This window comes from Sinohyriopsis cumingii, chromosome 6 (assembly GCF_028554795.1).
Source record: "Sinohyriopsis cumingii isolate HCF-2022 chromosome 6, ASM2855479v2, whole genome shotgun sequence".
Lineage (NCBI taxonomy): Eukaryota > Metazoa > Mollusca > Bivalvia > Unionida > Unionidae > Sinohyriopsis > Sinohyriopsis cumingii.
Window position 1 is genome coordinate 116224863 of NC_142966.1, and position 20867 is coordinate 116245729.

At 37.4% G+C, this 20867-nt stretch overlaps 1 protein-coding gene across 1 annotated transcript; it reads left to right on the forward strand.

Annotated features, from left to right (window-relative positions):
* Positions 1 to 522: 522 nt before the first annotated feature.
* LOC149797796 (uncharacterized) lies at positions 523 to 20430 on the forward strand. Its single transcript, XM_089962771.1, has 4 exons — positions 523 to 611; positions 2845 to 3151; positions 16590 to 16763; positions 18866 to 20430. Exons 2-4 carry the CDS (start codon positions 2932 to 2934, stop codon positions 19078 to 19080), a joined length of 609 nt encoding a protein of 202 aa, XP_089818897.1. The 5' UTR covers positions 523 to 611; positions 2845 to 2931; the 3' UTR covers positions 19081 to 20430.
* Positions 20431 to 20867: the final 437 nt, after the last annotated feature.

Below are 20867 nucleotides of genomic sequence, written 5' to 3' on the forward strand. Positions count from 1 at the left end.
GGTTATATATGGGGATCTCACACCGTTTCAAGCGATGACCAGAGGATGCTGAAAGATATTGTTGCATTGGTAGTTTAAAAAGGAAACGAACATGATTTACTGGGTGGGGGAGGGGTACCTTCGGTATGAAAGAAAACATTTCCCACTCGCTGAACATTAGTCAAAGCTAGTACTTTCAAAACCATTCCGAGACATTAAGAGTTATTGGCCTGCAAATATAGGTAATATTGCCTTGATTCGTAGCCACAACTCCACATCTTCAGAATACGGTATCACAATAAAATGTCATTTAAAGTTTCTTCGTATCTGTTTTATCCGAGTTTAGGATGGCCTATCGGTGTGTGTGATGGGACTGCACACACTGCATTACCTTCTTTTACTCAGAACTTTGTTTGCTTCAGAATGTACGTGTCCCTGCCATCTTCCATACTTTAATTTTGTTCAGATAACAGCAAGCAAAATAGATAAATAACATTCTTGATGTATTGCTCCGAAAGGAAAACAAAGGTTTATAGGGATTGGTGCAAAGAGAGAGAGAGATCCGACTACTATATTCGTTTTCGATACCAATTGTCATTCACTCAGCTATTCAGAAAACTACTGACGGAATGGTGAGTTTAACAGTATTATATGTTTTAAACATTTTACATTTTGGAGAAAATGTCACTTTTACGTGCAGAACAGAATTGAATATATCTCTAATGTATGTGTATAATGAAAATCTTTTACTTTAAACTTCTTAACAGTTATTTCGCGTTTTATTGTAAATCTTCCTTTCAAATTATATAAATTCAACAAAATCCTTATGCTTTATTTTTTTTTTTTTGTTTGAATTCTTATTAGAGCTTCAGCCTCACGTTTATTATTGTTATTATTATTATTATTAGTAGTAGTAGAAGTATTGAAATTTATGCATATTACCTCAAAAGGTTTTTTCTTCTCGAAATATAAATTTGAGGATAAAGACCGATTTGTTGTTACCGTGGTTTCGGTCAGCCTCCTGACTGCCTAAACCGTCGTGATTCATGTAGTGAAAGCAACAACTGGAACAACACTTGTATATCGGCCTATATAGGAGCGTGTAAATCCACGTGTCAAGAAAGTTAATTAAAGTAATAAAAAGTTTATTCATTTAGTTTGGTAGTTTCAGTAGATACATCTCCATATTATCTAACAATCTGAGCATAAAACATGAGATCAATCAACAGATTACATGCAAAAAAAACTTACTTCCTAAATCGAAGAACTCGACACGATACAAGACTACGCACCTCCGAAACTGAAGATTTGACAATGGACGTGCACTCATTGAACATGGGCAATTTTACGTTTTGCGAAATATTTTTTCTTACCGAAAGCACAGCCAATGTTTTATGATTCGGTCAATTCATATTGTGCTTTCAAAACAGGTTTTGTTCCGTACACGTTTACTACTGTAGTAAATGGACCTGATTACTGTGAGAACGCAAATTCCAATACAACTACATATTCTAATGTCCATTTGATTAGTCTAAATCAATAAGATGTTTGAAGTATTCTCAGTGGCATAAATATCATCTTAGTGATTAAGATTCATTCTGGTCGTTTCCTTTCCACATTTAATGTAACTTTTTATTCTAGAGTCTTGCATATATTCTTAGCAGATATATATTCATGGCATATATTTTCATAAGGAACATGTACAATTCCATTTGTAAGGATTTCACTTACTTTCATACCACGTTAACTAGAAATTAAACATTGTTTTTTTTCAAAAATAAAGTTAAAAACGTTTCAAAAAGGAAATCTTCGCTTTTATATAATAAGTTAAAATAATGAATACTGTTTCTGTTCCCTGATATATCGCCCCCCCCCCCCCCCACCGTCGGTCCTGGTTTAGATCAATGACACATTTAAACTAGTTGTGTAATTTTTGTCAGTACTAATGGCAATATCCTATGTTTATAACTTCTAAAGATGTTTTGTGATTTCTTTGAGGTTTAAATATTTTATATTTTATAGACTATTTTCATGGGAAAAGGTGCAATTTTAATAAATTCAAAGGCCTGTCTACGATTTTTGTGTGTGTTTAATATTTTATAGTGTATATCATGCTGGTGTGGGGTTGGAGAGAGATAGAGCATCTTATTCTCAAGTAGATGATTATAATGGGAACCGGTATACATAATGGTCCCCTACATGTTATGCTAACCTACGCCATTGCATATTGATAATTTAGTCATTATATAGTTATTGAAATAGGCCTAATACATACAGTACGGTACATGTACGTTGGTCCTACAAAATGTAAGACGCCGACCCTGATATGCATTTTTGGTATAGGATACTTTGTGAACATCATATCCCCTCACCCTTATTGTGCATATCAGGGTCGACTAACATTGGTCAGCAGTGCACTCGCTTGGTGAGCCAGCTAGGATCATTTGCGTGAGAACGGTACAAACACGTAACAAACAAGCTGACACCGTAACCATAATTCCTTTTTAAGGGACTCAAACTAATCGTACTGGGTTTGCGTACATCTTATGCAAGTAGCTTGAAGAAGAAAGAAAGAAACGAACCAAGGCCGTACATTCATCTACATTGCAGAACATTTCAAACCAACTGTTATTTGTATCAGTATAACTCACCTGCTAAAGAAATAAAATGTATATAGAAAGAGACATGTAAACGTTCATTTTTCTCTCGCATCAAGAAAAGATGTAGTATTGTTAAGTGAGACATGGTATATACAAATTATATTTTGACATATAAGGTTCATGGATGATATATGTCAGTATGTACTTTCTCATATAAATTAACATTCTGCTTGCATTGAAAACTGTCGGTATCGTGTGCAAAAAGCCAGGCGGGATCATTCAAGCATTAAGTGCGCAGATCATCTAGAAAAGACAATTCAGAACCTGTCATTCGACAGACCCTACTCTAGACATGCACAGCAAAACACTCGTGTCGGCAGCTGTTGGGATCGCTGGAATAGCCTTAGTATTTCAGTTGGTTGGATTTGTACTACCAGGATGGTTTGTGATCAACAGTGGCGAAGTCTTTACAGGTATTGGTTTATGGAGCGTGGAATCTTGTGTCAAAGAGGTGTGCACTTCAATTACCATGGAGCAAGTATTTGCTGAGTCTGGGCAGGAAATAACAGCAGGTAAGAATACGGTCAACTACAATAGTATGTTGTAAACCACGATAATTTTACTTGACTGTCTGTCGATCGAGAGAGAGAGAGAGAGAGAGAGAGAGAGAGAGAGAGAGAGAGAGAGTAAAATGGTGCCAAGCTTTAATTCGTGATTGACCCAGGTACATTGTAAATACACCTTGAAGCCCCAATGCTGCCGTTTTTCATAAATTTCACCTTTCTACCAATCTAACTGAAGCTTGGAAGAAAAGTGTGTGCGTGTGTGTGTGTGTGTGTGATTTGGATTTTTAAAGTAGCTTTAAACATGTTTCAGTCATATCGCTACGATATCTGTAGTGTGGCAGTTTATAGTGATTTCTAGCATTGAGGCATCATGCCGCAGTTACATTATCCTGACACCAGCCCGACCAGTCCTAACCCTAACCTCTTAACGCTGAGCGCCTAGCGAGGCAGCTACTAGTGTCATTTTATACGTCTTTGTTATGAATCAGCCGGGGTTCGAACCCTGGGAGTAAAGAAATTATTTATTTATTTTAAAAAAAAAACTATTTGACATTAAACGGTCTTTGAAATAGTCAATATGTTAGGTTTAAACGAAGTTCGAATATTCAGATTAGAATTAATAGGTGCCACTTCTCAGTTTAGTCACCACAGTCGCTCGTAATTCCGTTCGTTTTAAGGAATGCTCCATAAGTAGTGATGTCATGCATTCCCACAATTTTGCTAGTGACAAATCTAATAACAATAACACGCGCGCATGGCGAATAAATTGATTAGAGAGAGAAGGAAGAGACGTAGGCCCGCTTTTTTAAGCGGATCTGAAAAGTTTGCAATTAAATCAGTTTGTACACGTATCATAAACTATATGCCTGACCTTTTTCCTTCATTCCGTATGCAATTTATTTGTGTTTGGAATAAAGTGATCTAGAATAATATCACATAAGGATCACCTACCGTATCAGACATAGCGTGATGTTGGCTTTTTCTGTTTTACGACAATGACATTATCAAATATTGTTTTCCAGATTTCGAGTGAAATCGGTTGACCCACGAATTTCGCCGATCAACATCCGATTAATTCATATACATATGAAATTGACCGCATTTCCCAGTTTGTGGGAGAAATTACATGGCTCATAATGTGTTGAATCCTCGATAGTATCTAATTTTAATGGCACCCACCGATGTTTAGAGCCAGTGTTTTTCATGGGTAAATATTATCCAGGTGATTTGGCTTATACGACCTTTTGCACGTAACAGCGGCACTGGGGCTTATATATATATATATATATATATATATATATATATATATATATATATATATATATATATATATATATATATATATATGGGGTTTTAATCTCTGCAATACATGATTTGGTGTTTATAACTATGTACATTATTTCTTGAATAATGTATATGATTATACCCATTTTCTTGCAATCGTTTACTATATGCATCATGTTACAAACATATTACAAAATAGTGCTCCACAAGTTACGTCTGTTAAGAAACGCCATTCTTGTCGACCTCATCATCGCAAGCCAGGGTTACGATATGGTAGCCTATCTAAACCTTGGCGGGTCGATCGGATATTTGTGTCATTCGGGACAGTGAATTTCATTGAATGCGGTGTACCACATCCAATCAAAATCAAGTTGTTCGAATTTGAACGTTGCTCCTCCATGATCGAGACAAGGGGTGCACACAACTGGAATGGACTTGCAAATAAACGATTTTTCACTGCCTATCCGTGTTTGCACAGATACATCCTTTTCCGGAAAATTCACCTGTAATTGCTTCTCTCAGACTTTCTGTATTAAACATTCAAGAGTATGATTTTGAAGTGAATTGCCTTCATCCGTTTCGGTCGATGTACAATGCACCGTTGTTACACGTCAGTGGTTAGTTGGCATTACATACTAAGGGTGGAAACTCGTGAAATCCAATAGAGGTCGCTAGCGCAAACCACTTAAATATCTAATCGGACCGCCGAGGTGCAAATATGTTAACACATCTGAACATTGTCTAGAGAAGATAGCTATTAAAATGGCCTGGATTTTTTAAGGTGGTTGGGGGGGGGGGAATCAGTAGCACGTGTGTTGGACAATTCATGAATGTGCTTTGGAATATGAGCATGCAATCAACAATACAACGGTTGAAGCCTGAACAATATTGACATTATTTTTCCCTTATCGCCAAATATCAGTTCCCCGATGTCAAGCCCCTGGAAGTGATACAATACCCAGGGACCTATGTTAGTTTCATATATATGACATTAGTAGTAGTAAATGGGGATACCCTACGTACAATGGGAATTAGCATTACAAACCACCCTGGGACACTCTACGTACAATGGGAATTTAACATGGCGAAAAATCGTGGGTCAGATTACGTACAATGGGAATTTAACATGGGGAATAGATCGTGAGACTGTCTAGGGACAATGGGAAATTTAACATGGGGAATAGATCGTGGGACTGTCTAGGGACAATGGGAAATTTAACAATTTTGAATTCAAAAATGTTGTGTTGTGTTGTGTCTCAAGTCTGTCCATCCATTGTCGACTCATCTTCCTACGAAGATGTGCTCAAGATAAGCCAAGTTGAACGAAGCCTATGTGAATTTGCATAGGGTCATGACAAGTCTGATACCGAGACCTGAAGAGATAGACAATATCATAATGTTGAAAGTCACTGAAGACCTGAAAGAAGAGCTCTTCAAGGAGGAATTCAAGAAGGAGAAAGAAGAATGGACGGAGAAGTACAGACTTCATAAACAGCAGAGAGAGAGCAGCAACAGCAGCAGCAGCATGAACCTGGCAGAGGCTTTGTTAACAGTTTTATCGACACCAAAGAGTTCTTCTTCTCTTTCCGAAGAAGCAGACCTTATCCTGTGAGAAAGCCTGTCGTCAGAGGAGGCCGTCATCTTATAACCTAAGCGATCGCCATAGCTTCAACTTCCCAAAAAAAAAATTTCAGGGCTACCCCATACTCTCGAAAAGAAATCACATTCCATTGCCTATGATACGTTAGTCAGTTAGAAGAAAAAATACAGAAGTGAGTCTATCAGCACATGATTTCTTTATCTTGGTTAGAAAGTGTGACTCTAAGTTGTTCGTTTCCGTCGCTTATCAAAATTTTAAAAATAGTAATGTTCTGTAAAAAGTGAATGAGTGTTTCTTTTAGGTCTGTGCGTTTTGTTTTCTTTTGTTGGTGATAATATGGATAATGTAAGTTCGGGTACAACGAAATTTAAAGAATTAGGTCCAGAACTCGGTGTGGAGGGAAGAAATATACGCAACAGCAGCGGGAGCAAGAAATGCAGACCTAGCCAGTTAGCACTCCACCCTCGAGAACACAAATAACAGCTAGTCAACAGCCGACTATACCTAACAAACAACCCGTCCCGGAAAGAGTGGTGGCAAAACAAAGGTCCAATTATGTTACACAAACGGTATGGCAAACTCAAATGTAATTATCGGAGGCACTACGTTCTTTTCTCACTCCGATACTACAGGCAATCTCAGCTGAAAGAACAACCACAACAACAATAACAGCGACAGACACCATAGCAGCGGATTTGAAACTATCTACCTCAACTGAAGAATTAGTATCAGAACCAGAAGAGGAAATTGAGGCGGTTGAGGAGGAGGGGGACGCTGACCCTCGTTGAGAAGTACACCGAAATGGGGCTAGATCAAGCATTGTATGACGTCAACATGGCAGGGCAGTTTATTACAGCCATACAATACGTTGCCTACAAATCTCTAGACACCTTTAAACCAAGACCTTCTCAATGGGGATTAGGGGTCAGAGTTCTTCCCCAATTCTACAGACAAGCCTACACTGGATACCCCCTCAGTCAACTGGTAGAAACCGCTGCTTACATTACCGCCCATCATGGCTACGCATTTCCTGATATCAAGAATCATGAGACTAGGAGTGCGGGAAAGAACGTGAAAGCAAAAGAGAGACGTGTTACCTTCTAACAAAAAAAACAGACTTTTTTTAGGGTTCCAAAAGATTGCTTTTTATTAAATAGGGATCCATATTTGGCTTGGTATCCCTCCTTGACTAAACTATTCTCGAAACAAACTTGACCCATTGGAACACCACAACAAACTTAACTTTTTAAACCTAACAGTGACCAAACTGGTATATGTCGCTTAGACATAATAATTTAAAATAAGATCAGTATGGCTATTTTTATGTACACTAAGTACTAATATTAGACAGATATGTTAGGAAGTAGGAAATTTAACAGACTCGTTAGATTTCAACTAATTGCACAGGTGGTTAACACATTATTGGTACCTTTTATTGTCCATTAGCAAAAACGGGACTTGATTTGAAATAAGTACGGGCTAGCGTTTTGGTGAGTACTTAACATCCATGGCTGTCTTGCTGAGCACCTTTTTCCTCCTTTACCACGCTCGGACAGAAAAATGAGTGTGTGGTGAGACAATTCCCATTCATGTTTAAAGTCTTTCAGTCAGGTTGTTAAGGACTAGTTAGTCCTACACCTGAGTGGCTAAATTTAAAAATAGTCTGTGAGTACATAAAAGCCTGGGGGATGAGGCTCTCTTTCCTTCCCCAGGAGTAATTAAAAATCACGCGGTGCGTTATTAAACCAGTGATACATGCTCCATTAGAGCGAAAATCACTTTAATTCAAGTAAGCAGGCAAGCAAGTTCGGGTACCGTCTATAGCACTCTTGATGACACCAACTGTCTGGGTTATTTTCTTTCTTGCAAGCCCCTATGTTCCACTTCTGTTTGTGATAATAACTTGTGATACTTCACATTTTCTAAAGTAGAAATCTTTACAAGCCGTACAAAATACAAAACTTATATGACTTTGGCTTTTGACACTTGCACAGACTCTTCACTTTATAAGTGTCACGAGAAAATTGTATATCCAATTTTTACCATTTTCAAAAACACGCACACACTTGCAGCTTGACCAGAAATATGTACATCTTGTTTTGTGGATAAGTCACAGACAAGTCCAAGCATATATAGGTGGTTATGAACGTTAGGAATATCCCCTCCTTTTTTCAGAAATATCAAAGCTTGTATGTGCATTTTCCCTTTTCCACTCTATATTAGTGCTTAGATTTGTTCCAAAAAAAAAAAAAAAAAAAAGAAACGAAATAATTTTGAAGAAAAAGAAACAACTGAATTTTGAATTCAGGTTTCTCTCTGTTTATAATTTTTTTCAAATTGACGGTGCATGACAGAGTACATTCGCCTACCTTTCCAAAGTGAGAGGCATTTCTTCACATGTCATTGCCTTTGTTAAATTCGGTTTCATTGGTTAGTTATCGTTAATCTTTAATTTTTTTCATGCATTTCTTTTTGATAGAAGATTTAAGGCTTTCTATTGTTGTAACGGTATTTATGTTGTTTGGTCTGTTGATGAAATTATCTATAGCAAAGTGCTTAAGATTTTTCAGTTTTTTTTATTATTTCAAGCCCTACAAAAGGAGACCAAGTTTGTCTTCAAAGACGATTGAAACTCTAAATTACACGGGCGTGAAGGAAAACATCGTTGTGTTTAATCTAATCATGCTTGCCGTATCTCTTTGTGTTTTAGAGGTCATATTTCTTCTTAAGTAAATACACGCATCAATAGACAGACAGATTGGGTCATCATCCTTGAGTTTCACTGTACTTTCGGTTCTTTACTTCATACAAACCCCAAATTTATTAGTTTGAAAAAGAAAAGATAACATGCCCCTCAGTACTGTAACACGTCTGTTCTGACTCTACCGATGTGAGTGTTTATGTCGAAATGTTTAAGTGAGATATAAAAAAATGGTCAGCTTGAAAACGCGAACCAATACTGTGACGCTCATTGTTTTGATGTGGTAAGAGGAAATGGTACAACACACACAAAGAGGGCTTGTAAGTTCACATTTCAGTCTGTCTGCACTGTAATGGTAACAACGCAAGAACATAGGGATTATTATGCCACACAGCCCTAGAACAAAACAATGCATCACCCGTTGTAAGCCATTTCATTGGCTATACTTATTTTCTTACCGCGTTCGCTTCGAATTGACTTGAGTAGCTATTCAGACAGTGACGAGAATGGCCATGCTTTACTGGGTCTATCCTATAGGCGATTTATATAAAAAAATATTTTTAAAAATTATACTAATGCACGAACAATCGTACCATGGGTGATCCCATGGAAATTGTGTCCGTCTTATTGCAAAATACATCAACATTTAATTTAACCGTGCAGATCGCTAGAACAAACCTCTGATAATATACATTTTGAAAAGTGTTGTGTGACACGGATCGCCATTGTCGCTTGGTGTCTGCTTTCTTGTTCGAAAAGAGATCGTTTCGTCTTGACTATAAAAATCTAATTTGACTAAGTTTTACGCACTACTTGAACTCACACATTTACGTTGTAGGTGTAAGCCGTCGTTCTCAGTTTTCTGGAAGTTCGTTTTTGCGTTTCTCAGATGTGATACTATATTTTATGGACCGAACGAAATTTCTTTTGGCGTGAATCAGGACTCGTGGTTTTGTGGCATAATTGGAGAGCATTGATTAAAGCTCAGTTATGTCGTCTTCGAAATCGCTGACACGGATTTGAACTAAAACTTCAGGTTTTGTGTGAGGCGATACGGTACATCATTGCTTTTTACTTCCTCAATGAAATCGTTTCATCTTATTGCAAAATTACATTTGACTAGGTTTCATACGCAGCAGGTCCATGTATATAAGGAGAGTGTCTTAGCGTCAGAGTATTCATTCCGCTCTCAAACGATCAAGAAGATGGAAGAGTCAGCACAGATCGACCTGCTGGTCAAATATTTGCTAAAAGTCATACGAAAGCATAATTCACATGCGAAAGTGGCAACAAAACTTACTCTTTTGGTCGTTGATTTGATGAGAGTCATACGAAAGTATGTAAGTGCTAATGAAGTTTGCTATATCTGCAAAGGTAAATGGGTATTTGTCTCCAGAATACCTGCTTCGTCTAAGAAAGAGAGACAAAAGTCAAGATACCTAATATCGTTGTCAGGAGAAAGGACACTGGAATTCAGAGTGCCCTACGAGAAAAGAGAAGAAACAAAAACAAGACGAAACAGAGAAGAGGGATTCAGAAGAAGAAGAAATTGAAGATGATGAAGAACTTGTGCCAGTAAAAACATGGAAATGGAAAAATTGACAGTGTGAGCCGATGCGTTGGCCCTGATGTGAAATTTCATACTACCTTCTAAAAGAGAATAGACCAGAAAGAAAACGTAAGTGTCTCTTGGTCTTGACATTGTATAATAAGGATGGCGTGTTTTGTTTTTACTCACACTTTATGAAATTGTGCTCTTTCACCTCTCTCTATCCCTCTGGATCATGTTTTAGTTAGAATTGAAATGGAAGGATGTTTTCCTTCACGCACGCTCTTTAGGCATGCAAGTCCGTAAACAATAGTCAGTCTATTCGTCCATCATTTTGTGTCTTGATGTTTCCTAAATCACACACTGATGCCATAAAATAACGGGTTAAATGGGTTTTGTAGTGTTGGGAGTGGGGGTGGGTGGGGTGTAGGTGTTTGGCAGAGTTGGTCATTGCAGGTGAGGGCTTAGGTGCTTTCAAAAAACTTTTTCTTCTTCACTCTGTGTTGATGGAATATAATGGGTTATTTTCTTCACTCTCTGTTGATAGTATATATATAAAGGGTTATTTCTTCACTGCGTGTGGATAGTGTATAATGGTTTTCTTCTTCTTCCCTCTGTGGTGTGCGTGTGTGTGTGTGTGTGTGTGTGTGTGTGTGTGTGTGTTCGCGTACGTTGTGTAGATCGCATATTTGGTTGTTTTTCTTCTTCTTCCTCCCGAGTGTGGATAGTATATTTGCGGTTTATATGCGTTAGCGACGTTGTCTGGATAGTATATTTGGGGTTTGTATGCGTTCGCGTACGTTTGTGTGGATAGTTTATTTGGGGTTTGTATTATCTCCCTTCTGTGTTGATAGTGTATTTGGGGTTTGTATGCGTTCGCGTACGTTTGTGTGGATAGTTTATTTGGGGTTTGTATTATCTCCCTTCTGTGTTGATAGTGTATTTGGGGTTTGTATGCGTTCGCGTACGTTTGTGTGGATAATTTATTTGGGGTTTGTATTATCTCCCTTCTGTGTTGATAGTATATTTGGGGTTTGTTTTTTCCTCTTCCCTCCGTGTGTGTGTGTGTGTGTGTGTGTGTGTGTGTGTGTGTTCGCGTACGTTGTGTAGATCGTATATTTGGTTGTTTTTTCTTCTTCCTCCCGAGTGTGGATAGCATATTTGGAGTTTGTATGCGTTAGCGACGTTGTGTGGATAGTATATTTTGGGTTTGTATGCGTTCGCGTACGTTTGTGTGGATAGTTTATTTGGGGTTTGTATTATCTCCTTCTGTGTTGATAGTATATTTGGGGTTTGTATGCGTTCGCGTACGTTTGTGTGGATAGTTTATTTGGGGTTTGTATTATCTCCCTTCTGTGTTGATAGTATATTGGGGGTTTGTTTATTCCTCTTCCCTCTGTTTGTGTGTGTGTGTGTGTATGTGTGTGTGTTCGCGTACGTTGTGTAGATCGTATATTTGGTTTTTTTTTTTCTTCCTCCCGAGTGTGGATAGTATATTTGGGGTTTGTTTTTTCCTCTTCCCTCTGTGTGTGTGTGTGTGTGTGTGTGTGTGTGTGTGTGTGTGAGTCTGCGCGCGTATGTTGTGTGTGTGTGTGTGTGTGTGTGTGTTTGTTCGCGTACGTTGTGTAGATCGTATATTTGGTTGTTTTTTTCTTCCTCCCGAGTGTGGATAGTATATTTGGGGTTTGTTTTTTCCTCTTCCCTCTGTTTGTGTGTGTGTGTGTGTGTATGTGTGTGTGTTCGCGTACGTTGTGTAGATCGTATATTTGGTTGTTTTTTTTTCTTCCTCCCGAGTGTGGATAGTATATTTGGGGTTTGTTTTTTCCTCTTCCCTCTGTGTGTGTGTGTGTGTGTGTGTGTGTGTGTGAGTCTGCGCGCGTATGTTGTGTGTGTGTGTGTGTGTGTGTGTGTGTGTGTGTGTGTATTGGTCTCTGTTTGTCCCTATAAAACTCACTTTATCCCTATCAGATACACTCTACCTACCTACCTACAGTAGCGCGTATTCAGGTCAGCCACTTGCAACACTGTTGCCATTTATCCCCTAGTGTTCAGTACAGTGACGTCACTGACGCTGGAAATTTTGAGACTATAAATATCGACTTGGGGATTTCCACATTTTGTAGCTATACATATATACTAGAATTCATAAACAGGAACGTCACTCAAGCTGAGGCTATAAAAAGATAGTGGGATTTTCCAAAGGGAAAACCCACAAGTTGGAGCTATAAATAGATAGTGGGATTTCATAGGAATTTCAGCTGATTATAGATACATAGGTATTTATCCACGATCGTCACAGAAGTTGATATTGTAAGTAGTTACTAATTTTATCCATTTTAGTCTAAACCATTGTAACTTAATTTTCGGGGATATGTTTATTTTCCTTTAAATTCTGGGACAATTTCGTCATTTTAACGTTACTTTTAGTCACATCGATTTTGTCGTTGAGCATTTCCTTGATTATAGCTATTTATAGCATCATTACAATTATGCAAATTTTTGAACACCCCAGCAAGATTTCAGGTCTTCGTAATGCTTTATATATAAATCCCACGCTTGTACTAGTGTATGTATGTTTCTGTCTCTGTTGTGTTTGACCCTCTACCATCATCGTCCCTAGATAGTCCCACCATGTTCAATTCCCCTTGACGCTATATAGATCCACCATGTTCAATTTCCATATGTTAAATTCCCTTGAGGCTATATCCCCCAGGGGTTTCCGTAATGTTAAATTTCCCATTGTCCCTAGACAGTCCCACGATCTATTCCCCATGTTAAATTTCCCATTGTCCCTAGACAGTCTCACGATCTATTCCCCATGTTAAATTCTCATTGTACGTAATCTGACCCACGATTTTTCGCCATGTTAAATTCCCATTGTACGTAGAGTGTCCCAGGGTGGTTTGTAATGCTAATTCCCATTGTACGTAGGGTATCCCCATTTACTACTATTAGTTTTCTCAGTGTACACACAGTTATAGCGCGCGGAATTCAGAAGTTTACAAATTACGACCCCAGGGACCATAAGTGAATGTCTTCGGGGCATGATCCAGGGGACCTCATTCGAATCACCGTCTGACATGTGTCAACTCTAGCATCACATATATCAATTCTCAGATAGTATAGCTTCATAATCTGGAGGTTATTTCAAATTTAAATAAAACCGACTCCACCTCTGAAAACACACCTCGAGGTGGTACATTCAAAAGCATCCAAAACTAATGTACAGTCATGGGGTCGATTACAAGTACTCGATTACAATTACGATTACGATCAAGGATTGTTTGGCACTAATGCTTACGATTATGATTGTACTTTAGTCGGAAACCATGATTACGATTACAGGGGGACGATAACGATTATGACTGGTTTATATTAGCTTGTTATCTTTCTTTTGTTTTGCGCAGATAGCATATATTGTACGTATTCAGATATTAAGAATATACTTAGTGATTTGTTTGGTTGTAATCATCATTACACTATGCGATTACACTGCCAATGAAGAGCGATTACGATTATAGCGCTTCTGAAATCAATGATTACGATTACCATTATAGTTCACATTGTAATCGATTACTATAGATTACAAATGGGTCCCCGAGTGGCCGAGTGGTTTAAAGCGCTCTCCATTTCAGATCACTGCCATCTCACCTCTGTCTGCGCCGGTTCGAGTCTGGGATTCAGCCAGTGTGGGTATGTGAGAAAGCTTTCTGGTAGCTTCTCGTGGGTCGGTGGTTCTTTCCAGGGTTTTCCCGAGTTCTTGCTCCACCATTACTACTTTCCGCCAGGTATAGCCTATCGTGTGCTGAAAAATGGCGTTAAACCCAACAACAACAACAGCAACATAGATTACAATTACAATCGTAATCAGCCCATTCGCGGCCACTGTACACATAATCAGTCTACTGGTATATATAACCGCAAATCGTAACTTAACGTCCTAATGCTGTATCTAATACGGTGTTGGCTGAGTTGTTGTGAAGATTACTGTTGACACTGCGTCTATAAAGATCAGATATTTGGACCATTATGCAGATGTCATATTGTTTTAGACAAAAATTATTTCTCTGTTGTAAATGTTTTGTGTCATGACATCATCTTTCTTGTGGAGACTGTGAACGACCATGTCGCTGTCTATAGTCGTGTTTTATTTAATCCACGTGTCTGTCTGTTCGACGGTTTATCTTGTTTGATATTTCGTGACGATGAATATTATTTTTCTTTATCTATCTATCTATCTATCTATCTGTCTATCTATCTATCTATCTGTCTGTCTATCATGTGGCCTAGTGATTAGAGAATCCGCCTCGGATGCGGGAGGTCGCAGGTTCGAAAACCCGACCGAGTCATGCCAAATACTTATATGGTACTAACAGCTGCCACGCTAGGCGCTAAGCATGAAAAGGTTATTGTTAGGACTCGTCGACCTGGTGTCTGGATAATGACTGCCACACTGCAGACATCGTAACGATTTAACTGAGGAGGAAAAAACTGTTAAAGCTAGTTCAAAATCCAGATCGCTCACAAATCTATCTGTATGTCTATCTATTTATTTGTCTATGTGAGTGTGTATGTGTGTTGAATTTTCTTCTGTTTATACATTTCATTCTTTACAAATAGTTCCCCATAATGTTATGACAATGTGTATGCTAACGTTCACGTAGTTTGGTCTTGTAATTACCGTCAAAAGTTAAAGTTGCTACCTTCATCAAAAAGTTCTGTAAATACTTTTTTAAAAATGTGTATAATGGTATTAACTTTTTTAAAAAATTGATCCTTTCAGTTCTAAAAAGTAAGTTAAATACTGTGGTGATACCTTTAAAACGGAACATAAGGTGATGAAGATGTATTTGCAACGTCACTGACCATACATTAGAGAGAAAGGCTGTAGGGGCAATCTGTAACGGACATCAAACGCATTTAAAATGCGAGACGTTGCACATTTTAAAAAGCTAATTGTTTCATTCTGCAGTCATGATTTGGTGTCACCGACATTTATCGTCAATGTGATATTTGTGACATTTGTCGGCATTATGATAATTGTGACAGTTGTGACATTTATCGGCATTGCGATATTTGTGACATCTATTGGCACTGTGATATTTGTGACATTTGTTGGCATTATTACAATTGTGACAGTTGTGACATTTATGGGCATTTCGATATCTGTGACACGTATCGGCATTGCGACATTTGTGACATCTATCGGCACTGTCATATTTATGACATTTATCGGCGTTGTGATATTTACAGACGCTCAGCAAACATTATTAGAAGTAAATCATAGTAATGACAGTAAATATCCGAATTCTGTACAAATTGCCTTTACTAATTTGTATGCTCATGCCGGTGGTAATGTCGACAGAAAACAGTGGCATTTACCGGAGAATACCGTGTACACCGTTAAATATCACAGATTTTACGGGCTCTACATATCTCTGCTTTACCCGAACTTTGGCTTGTCTCTCTGTGTGTGTGATAAGGCTACACTTATTGCATCATTTACTCTTTCTGAGACATGTATATTTCGCTTCTGCCTCTCTCTGCCATATTTAATATTAAATTTTGTTCAGGTAACAAAATGCAAAATGCGTGAATACCAGTCATAATGTACTGCTCTAAAAGGGAAAGAAAGGCTTCTAGGGACATAGATTAGACAAATATGACCACTGTAATATAGTCTATGTAGATTGAGAGGGAGCGAGAATGGGTGAGTAAACAAGCCAATGAGATTCGATCTCGATGCCACTTTATAATCGTCATTCACTCTTACCACTAAGCTAATCAAAAGGTGAGTTACAGAATATTATGTTTCAAAGCATGTTTTACTTATTGGTTAAAATGTGACTTTTACGTATCGAACTCAGCTGAATACTTCCCTAATGTAAGCTTATAAACAAAACGTATCACTTTAAAATTCTTTGGAGCTGAACTTGCCGAGTTATTCTCTTGCACTGTATCGCAAAATATTTTGTTTTAAACCCTGAAATCCTTATAAATGTCTTAATTGGAATTTAAAAAATTAATTATACTTTATTTAAGTTCTAATTAGAGCTTAAGTCTCACGTTGTTTATTATTATTATTATTATTATTATTATTATTATTATTATTAATATCTTCGAATTTTCAAAATAATACTGTACATGTAGTTTACTATAGTACCACCAGCCTCTGAATTATAGAATTAAAAATATAATTGTCATAAACACAAATGACTTTAAAAAATCTATATTATAATTTAAATAGATGATAATGATATCAGTAACACTAGAGAGGGAAAAACATTTTTATAAATTCTTTTCGTTTTAGTTTCGTTATCATGGAAGGAGTACCAGGCTGAAGCCACCCTCAGTTTGATTGGTGCTTTTCTTTCGATCTGTCTCCTGACTGCCCAAACAATCGTGATTTGTGTATCGAAATTCAACACCCCGAACAGCATTAATGTATTAGCAGCTTTAGGAGCCTGTACATCCATTGTGTCAGGTAAGAAAATTGAACCAGTTATAAGTTTTGTCAATGCTGTTGAATATCTACAGCTCTATATTCTGTATACATTACTATAGTTAACATATTGCTTCGTTTCCATCACTGTGATTGCTGGTGAGTCAAAACTGTGTACTGCTTAGTTTTATTTAGTTGCTGATCAGTTGATGGTCAGACCAAATGGTGTATTGGTTAATGTGTTTAGTGGTGGTCTCTCTAAACGATGTATCGTTTAGTAACAGTAGGTGTTGTCAGTAGATGACTGGGGATGGTCAAAAGGTGTACTAATTAGTATGTGTGGGTGCTGGTCAAATGACTTATTGGATAGTAGCTATGAGTATTGGGCAGTTAAACGGTATATTGGTTAGTAGATGCGGGTGTTGGTTAGCAGACGAGTGGCTTCTGATCAGTCAGACAACATCTTGGTTAGCAGGTGTTGCTGTTGACCAGTTAATGCGTAAATGATAGTCAGTCCCAGCGGCTTCTTTATTAGTAACTGTAAATGTTGGTCGTCCACAACGGTTCAACAGTAGATGACTGGATGATGGTCAGTTAAACGGTGTAATGGTTAGATGTGTGGGTGCATATAAATTAAGTGGTGTATTGGTTAGTAAGTGTTTGTATTTTTCACTCATATGATGTATTGTCTAGTAGATGAATAGGTGTTGGCCTGTCAAAACAGTGTATTGGTCAGTATTTGTGGGTGTTGATAAGTAGATGAGTGGTTGATAATCATTCATACAGAATGTTGATTGTAGGTTTGGTTGCTGGTCAGTAGCCGAGAGTGGGTGCTGGTCAATCAGACATTATATTGGTAATAGGTGAAGGCGTTACAATAGAGGGAGTCTTGACTAGTCGAAACGGTGTGTTGGTTAGTAAGTGTTGGTGTTGAGCAGTACTTAGTAGATGGTGGTTAGTCAAGAGAACATATTGGTTAGTAGGGCTGGGTGATGGTCAGTAAATGACTGGTCGTTAGTCCAAACGGCATCTTGTTTGGTAAGTTTATTTGTTGGTCAGTAAATGTAGTTTCAATGTTACCATGGCACTTGTGCCCATAGTGTCAGTTTTGTACTCAAAAGGTCTCATGTTAAAAGGACTTATGTTCAGTTCCTTTTGTCTCCGTGACCGCTCTGGTCGCCAAGTGGTTAGAGCGTCCGCCTCGGATGCGGGAGGTCGTGGGTTCGATTCTTTGCCGAGTCATACTAAAAACTTACAAAAATGGTACTAGCAGCTGCCTAGCTTGGCGCTCAGCATTAAGAAGTTAGTGTTAGGACTGGTCGGCCTGGTGTCAGGATAATGTGACTGGGTGGGACATCATGTTACATGTCCTCGGCATGATGCCCTAGTGCTAGACATCACTATAAACTGCCACACTGCAGACATCGTAGCGATATGACCGACAAATTGTTAAAGCTACGTTGAAAATCCAAAACACACACACACACACAAAACACACACATACACACACACACACACACACACACACACACACACACACACACATTTTGTCCCCAAAGAGCCTCAGTAACGTTAAACCTATGGACATATGTAACATTATCAAATCATTTCCCTTGTCCGCAGAATACCATTTTTGTACTTAAGACTTAAAACCATTTCTATGGGAAATGGAAAGTTTCATGTTAAAACGACTAAGGTTAAATTCCCGTAGTTTCCAGAGAGGCATATTAAAGTTAAACAAATGGACATTTTTACATGACAATTCTCCTTGTCCCCAGACTACCCTTTTTGAACCCACCCACCCCCTTAGTATAGTGATATAGCGGTTAATCATCAATATGCATCATCGCAAGGGAGATAGATTATTTTTAAATCTCTCTTATCTTCAGAGAGCCATATTAATGCTAAGCCTATTGAAAGTTTATCATGAAGTTTCCAATGTCGCCAGAGTGTGATTGTTTTCAAAATGGCGACCGTAACGTTAATTCACATTGCCCCACGATTGCCATTTGGTCCAAAGGTTTTCACACCACACTACTCTGTTATCATATTTTGTTCATATGTATTTCACTTCTTTGCTCACTTGTCCTCAAATAACACCTTAAATATAAAAGATTTAACGCCACCATACTTATTTCTTTCAGCTCTACTTGGATTTATAGTTGTTGGTCGCATGGCATATGTGATCTTAAAGCTCACGGCGGTGTTCCCACTTATCAGCGCGCCTTTCGCCCTTATCATCTTCTGCATAGGTAGCCTTGTCTCCGTCTGTGTCTGTGGGATGGAGCTTGCCCTTCCAGGTATGATTCGAGAAGAATCTCAGACGCCATACACCAATTTCAAGAATGAAGCAATCTGAAGAGAGTGTTTTTAAATTGACATCTTCGATATCTGTCTTTTTCTTGAATGAACAAAATCCGAGACACTCGATTTTCTTTTGTAATTCGTGTAACATTAGAGTCAATAGCAAGGGAACAAAAGTCTGTCAGCAATACATAAAGAATACATGCACAAAAGCAAGAAGAAAAAAAACGATCAAATAAGATATATTTTATCTTTGAGCATACCGTTACGATCAAATGTGATATATATATATATATATATATATATATATATATATATATATATATATATATATATATATATATATATATATATATATAGTCTTTGAGAATGTAGTTGCAATCAAATGAGAATATTTTTTCTTTGAGATTACAGTTACAATCAAATGTGATATACATATTGTCTTTAAGAATACAGTTACGATAAAATGGGAAATATTTTGTCTTTTAGATTAGTTAATTCATAAGGTAGTTTATATAGTCATTACTTTGTTTACATCTTTTTAAGGTGGAAAGAATTTAAAACGTATACAACACAATAATTTCAAAATAAGATTGCAAGCGATGTTATAAAATAGATTCTGCAGATATTGATGTTTTTTGTCAAGGCATACATGAATGACGAGCATGGATGGAATTTGTGTGATTGTATCTCTACATACAACTTGGTAACTTGGTAAAATTCCTTTCATCTGAAATAGAGCTAATGTACATTTAATTAATCCCACACGACAGTCCCATATTAAAAGAATTTTGTAATTTTGTATATGTGCTCTCGTGATGCAAACTTGAGAGAATTATATATATATATATATATATATATATATATATATATATATATATATATATATATATATCCACTATAAGGTGCACAAATGCAGGCGCTTCTATAGCGTTACTATTTAACTAACATAATAAACTAACATAATAACAAAAACCCTGATTAAGTTTAACTTGCTACCCGTTAAAAAGCCTGGCCTGACCTTTGGATATAATCTTCCTTCAGCACAAACTACATACAAATGATCCTATTCATTTTCTTATTACGTATAGACCTTAATTGCGATAATGCTGTACACTGTTGAAAAATATTTTAAGATCTTGTCTTATTTGCATAACAGTTACAAATAACACACATTACATATTATCTATGTTAATAAAAAATACTTTTGGCGAAAACATGTCCATACTTACGCGTTATCTGATGTCAAAATTGTACACGTTATTAGGTTCCCAGCAAAGAAGTTAAGCCTCTACTTTGTTAATCTTTACAACTTTGTATTTACGTGAATGTATTACAATTTGTATTTAACATGACTATATTATTCGTGGAAACTAAAATACCAGAGTAAACTCGCCACATACTGGGATATGTTAAGTATTTTTTTCTTAAATCTAAAGTTTTCTTTAAATGTACTACTCTTTCTCTCTCTGTCTCTGTCTGTCTCCCTCTCTCTCTCTCTCTCTCTCTCTCTCTCTCTCTCTCTCTCTCTCTCAGCAGCAGAGAGGGTGGACAGACCTTTTGCTGAAACGTCATTTGCTTAAAAGAAAAGCTTCCTACGAAAGCGAAAGAAAAATAAAATAAGGTGACTAACGCTAAACCAAAGCCTCTAACTTACCGAGAGTTTCTCTAATTGGGTTAGTGTTTTTTGTTACTTGATTTTTGTCGTTTGTGTTTTTCTAAATTTGTATGTGCGTTTCCGTTTACCCATATGACGTCTCATTGAGGTCGCATCCTCTCTGCTGCTATAATTAAATCATTATTATATATCAATAATATGGCACTAGCTATGGAATCTTGTAC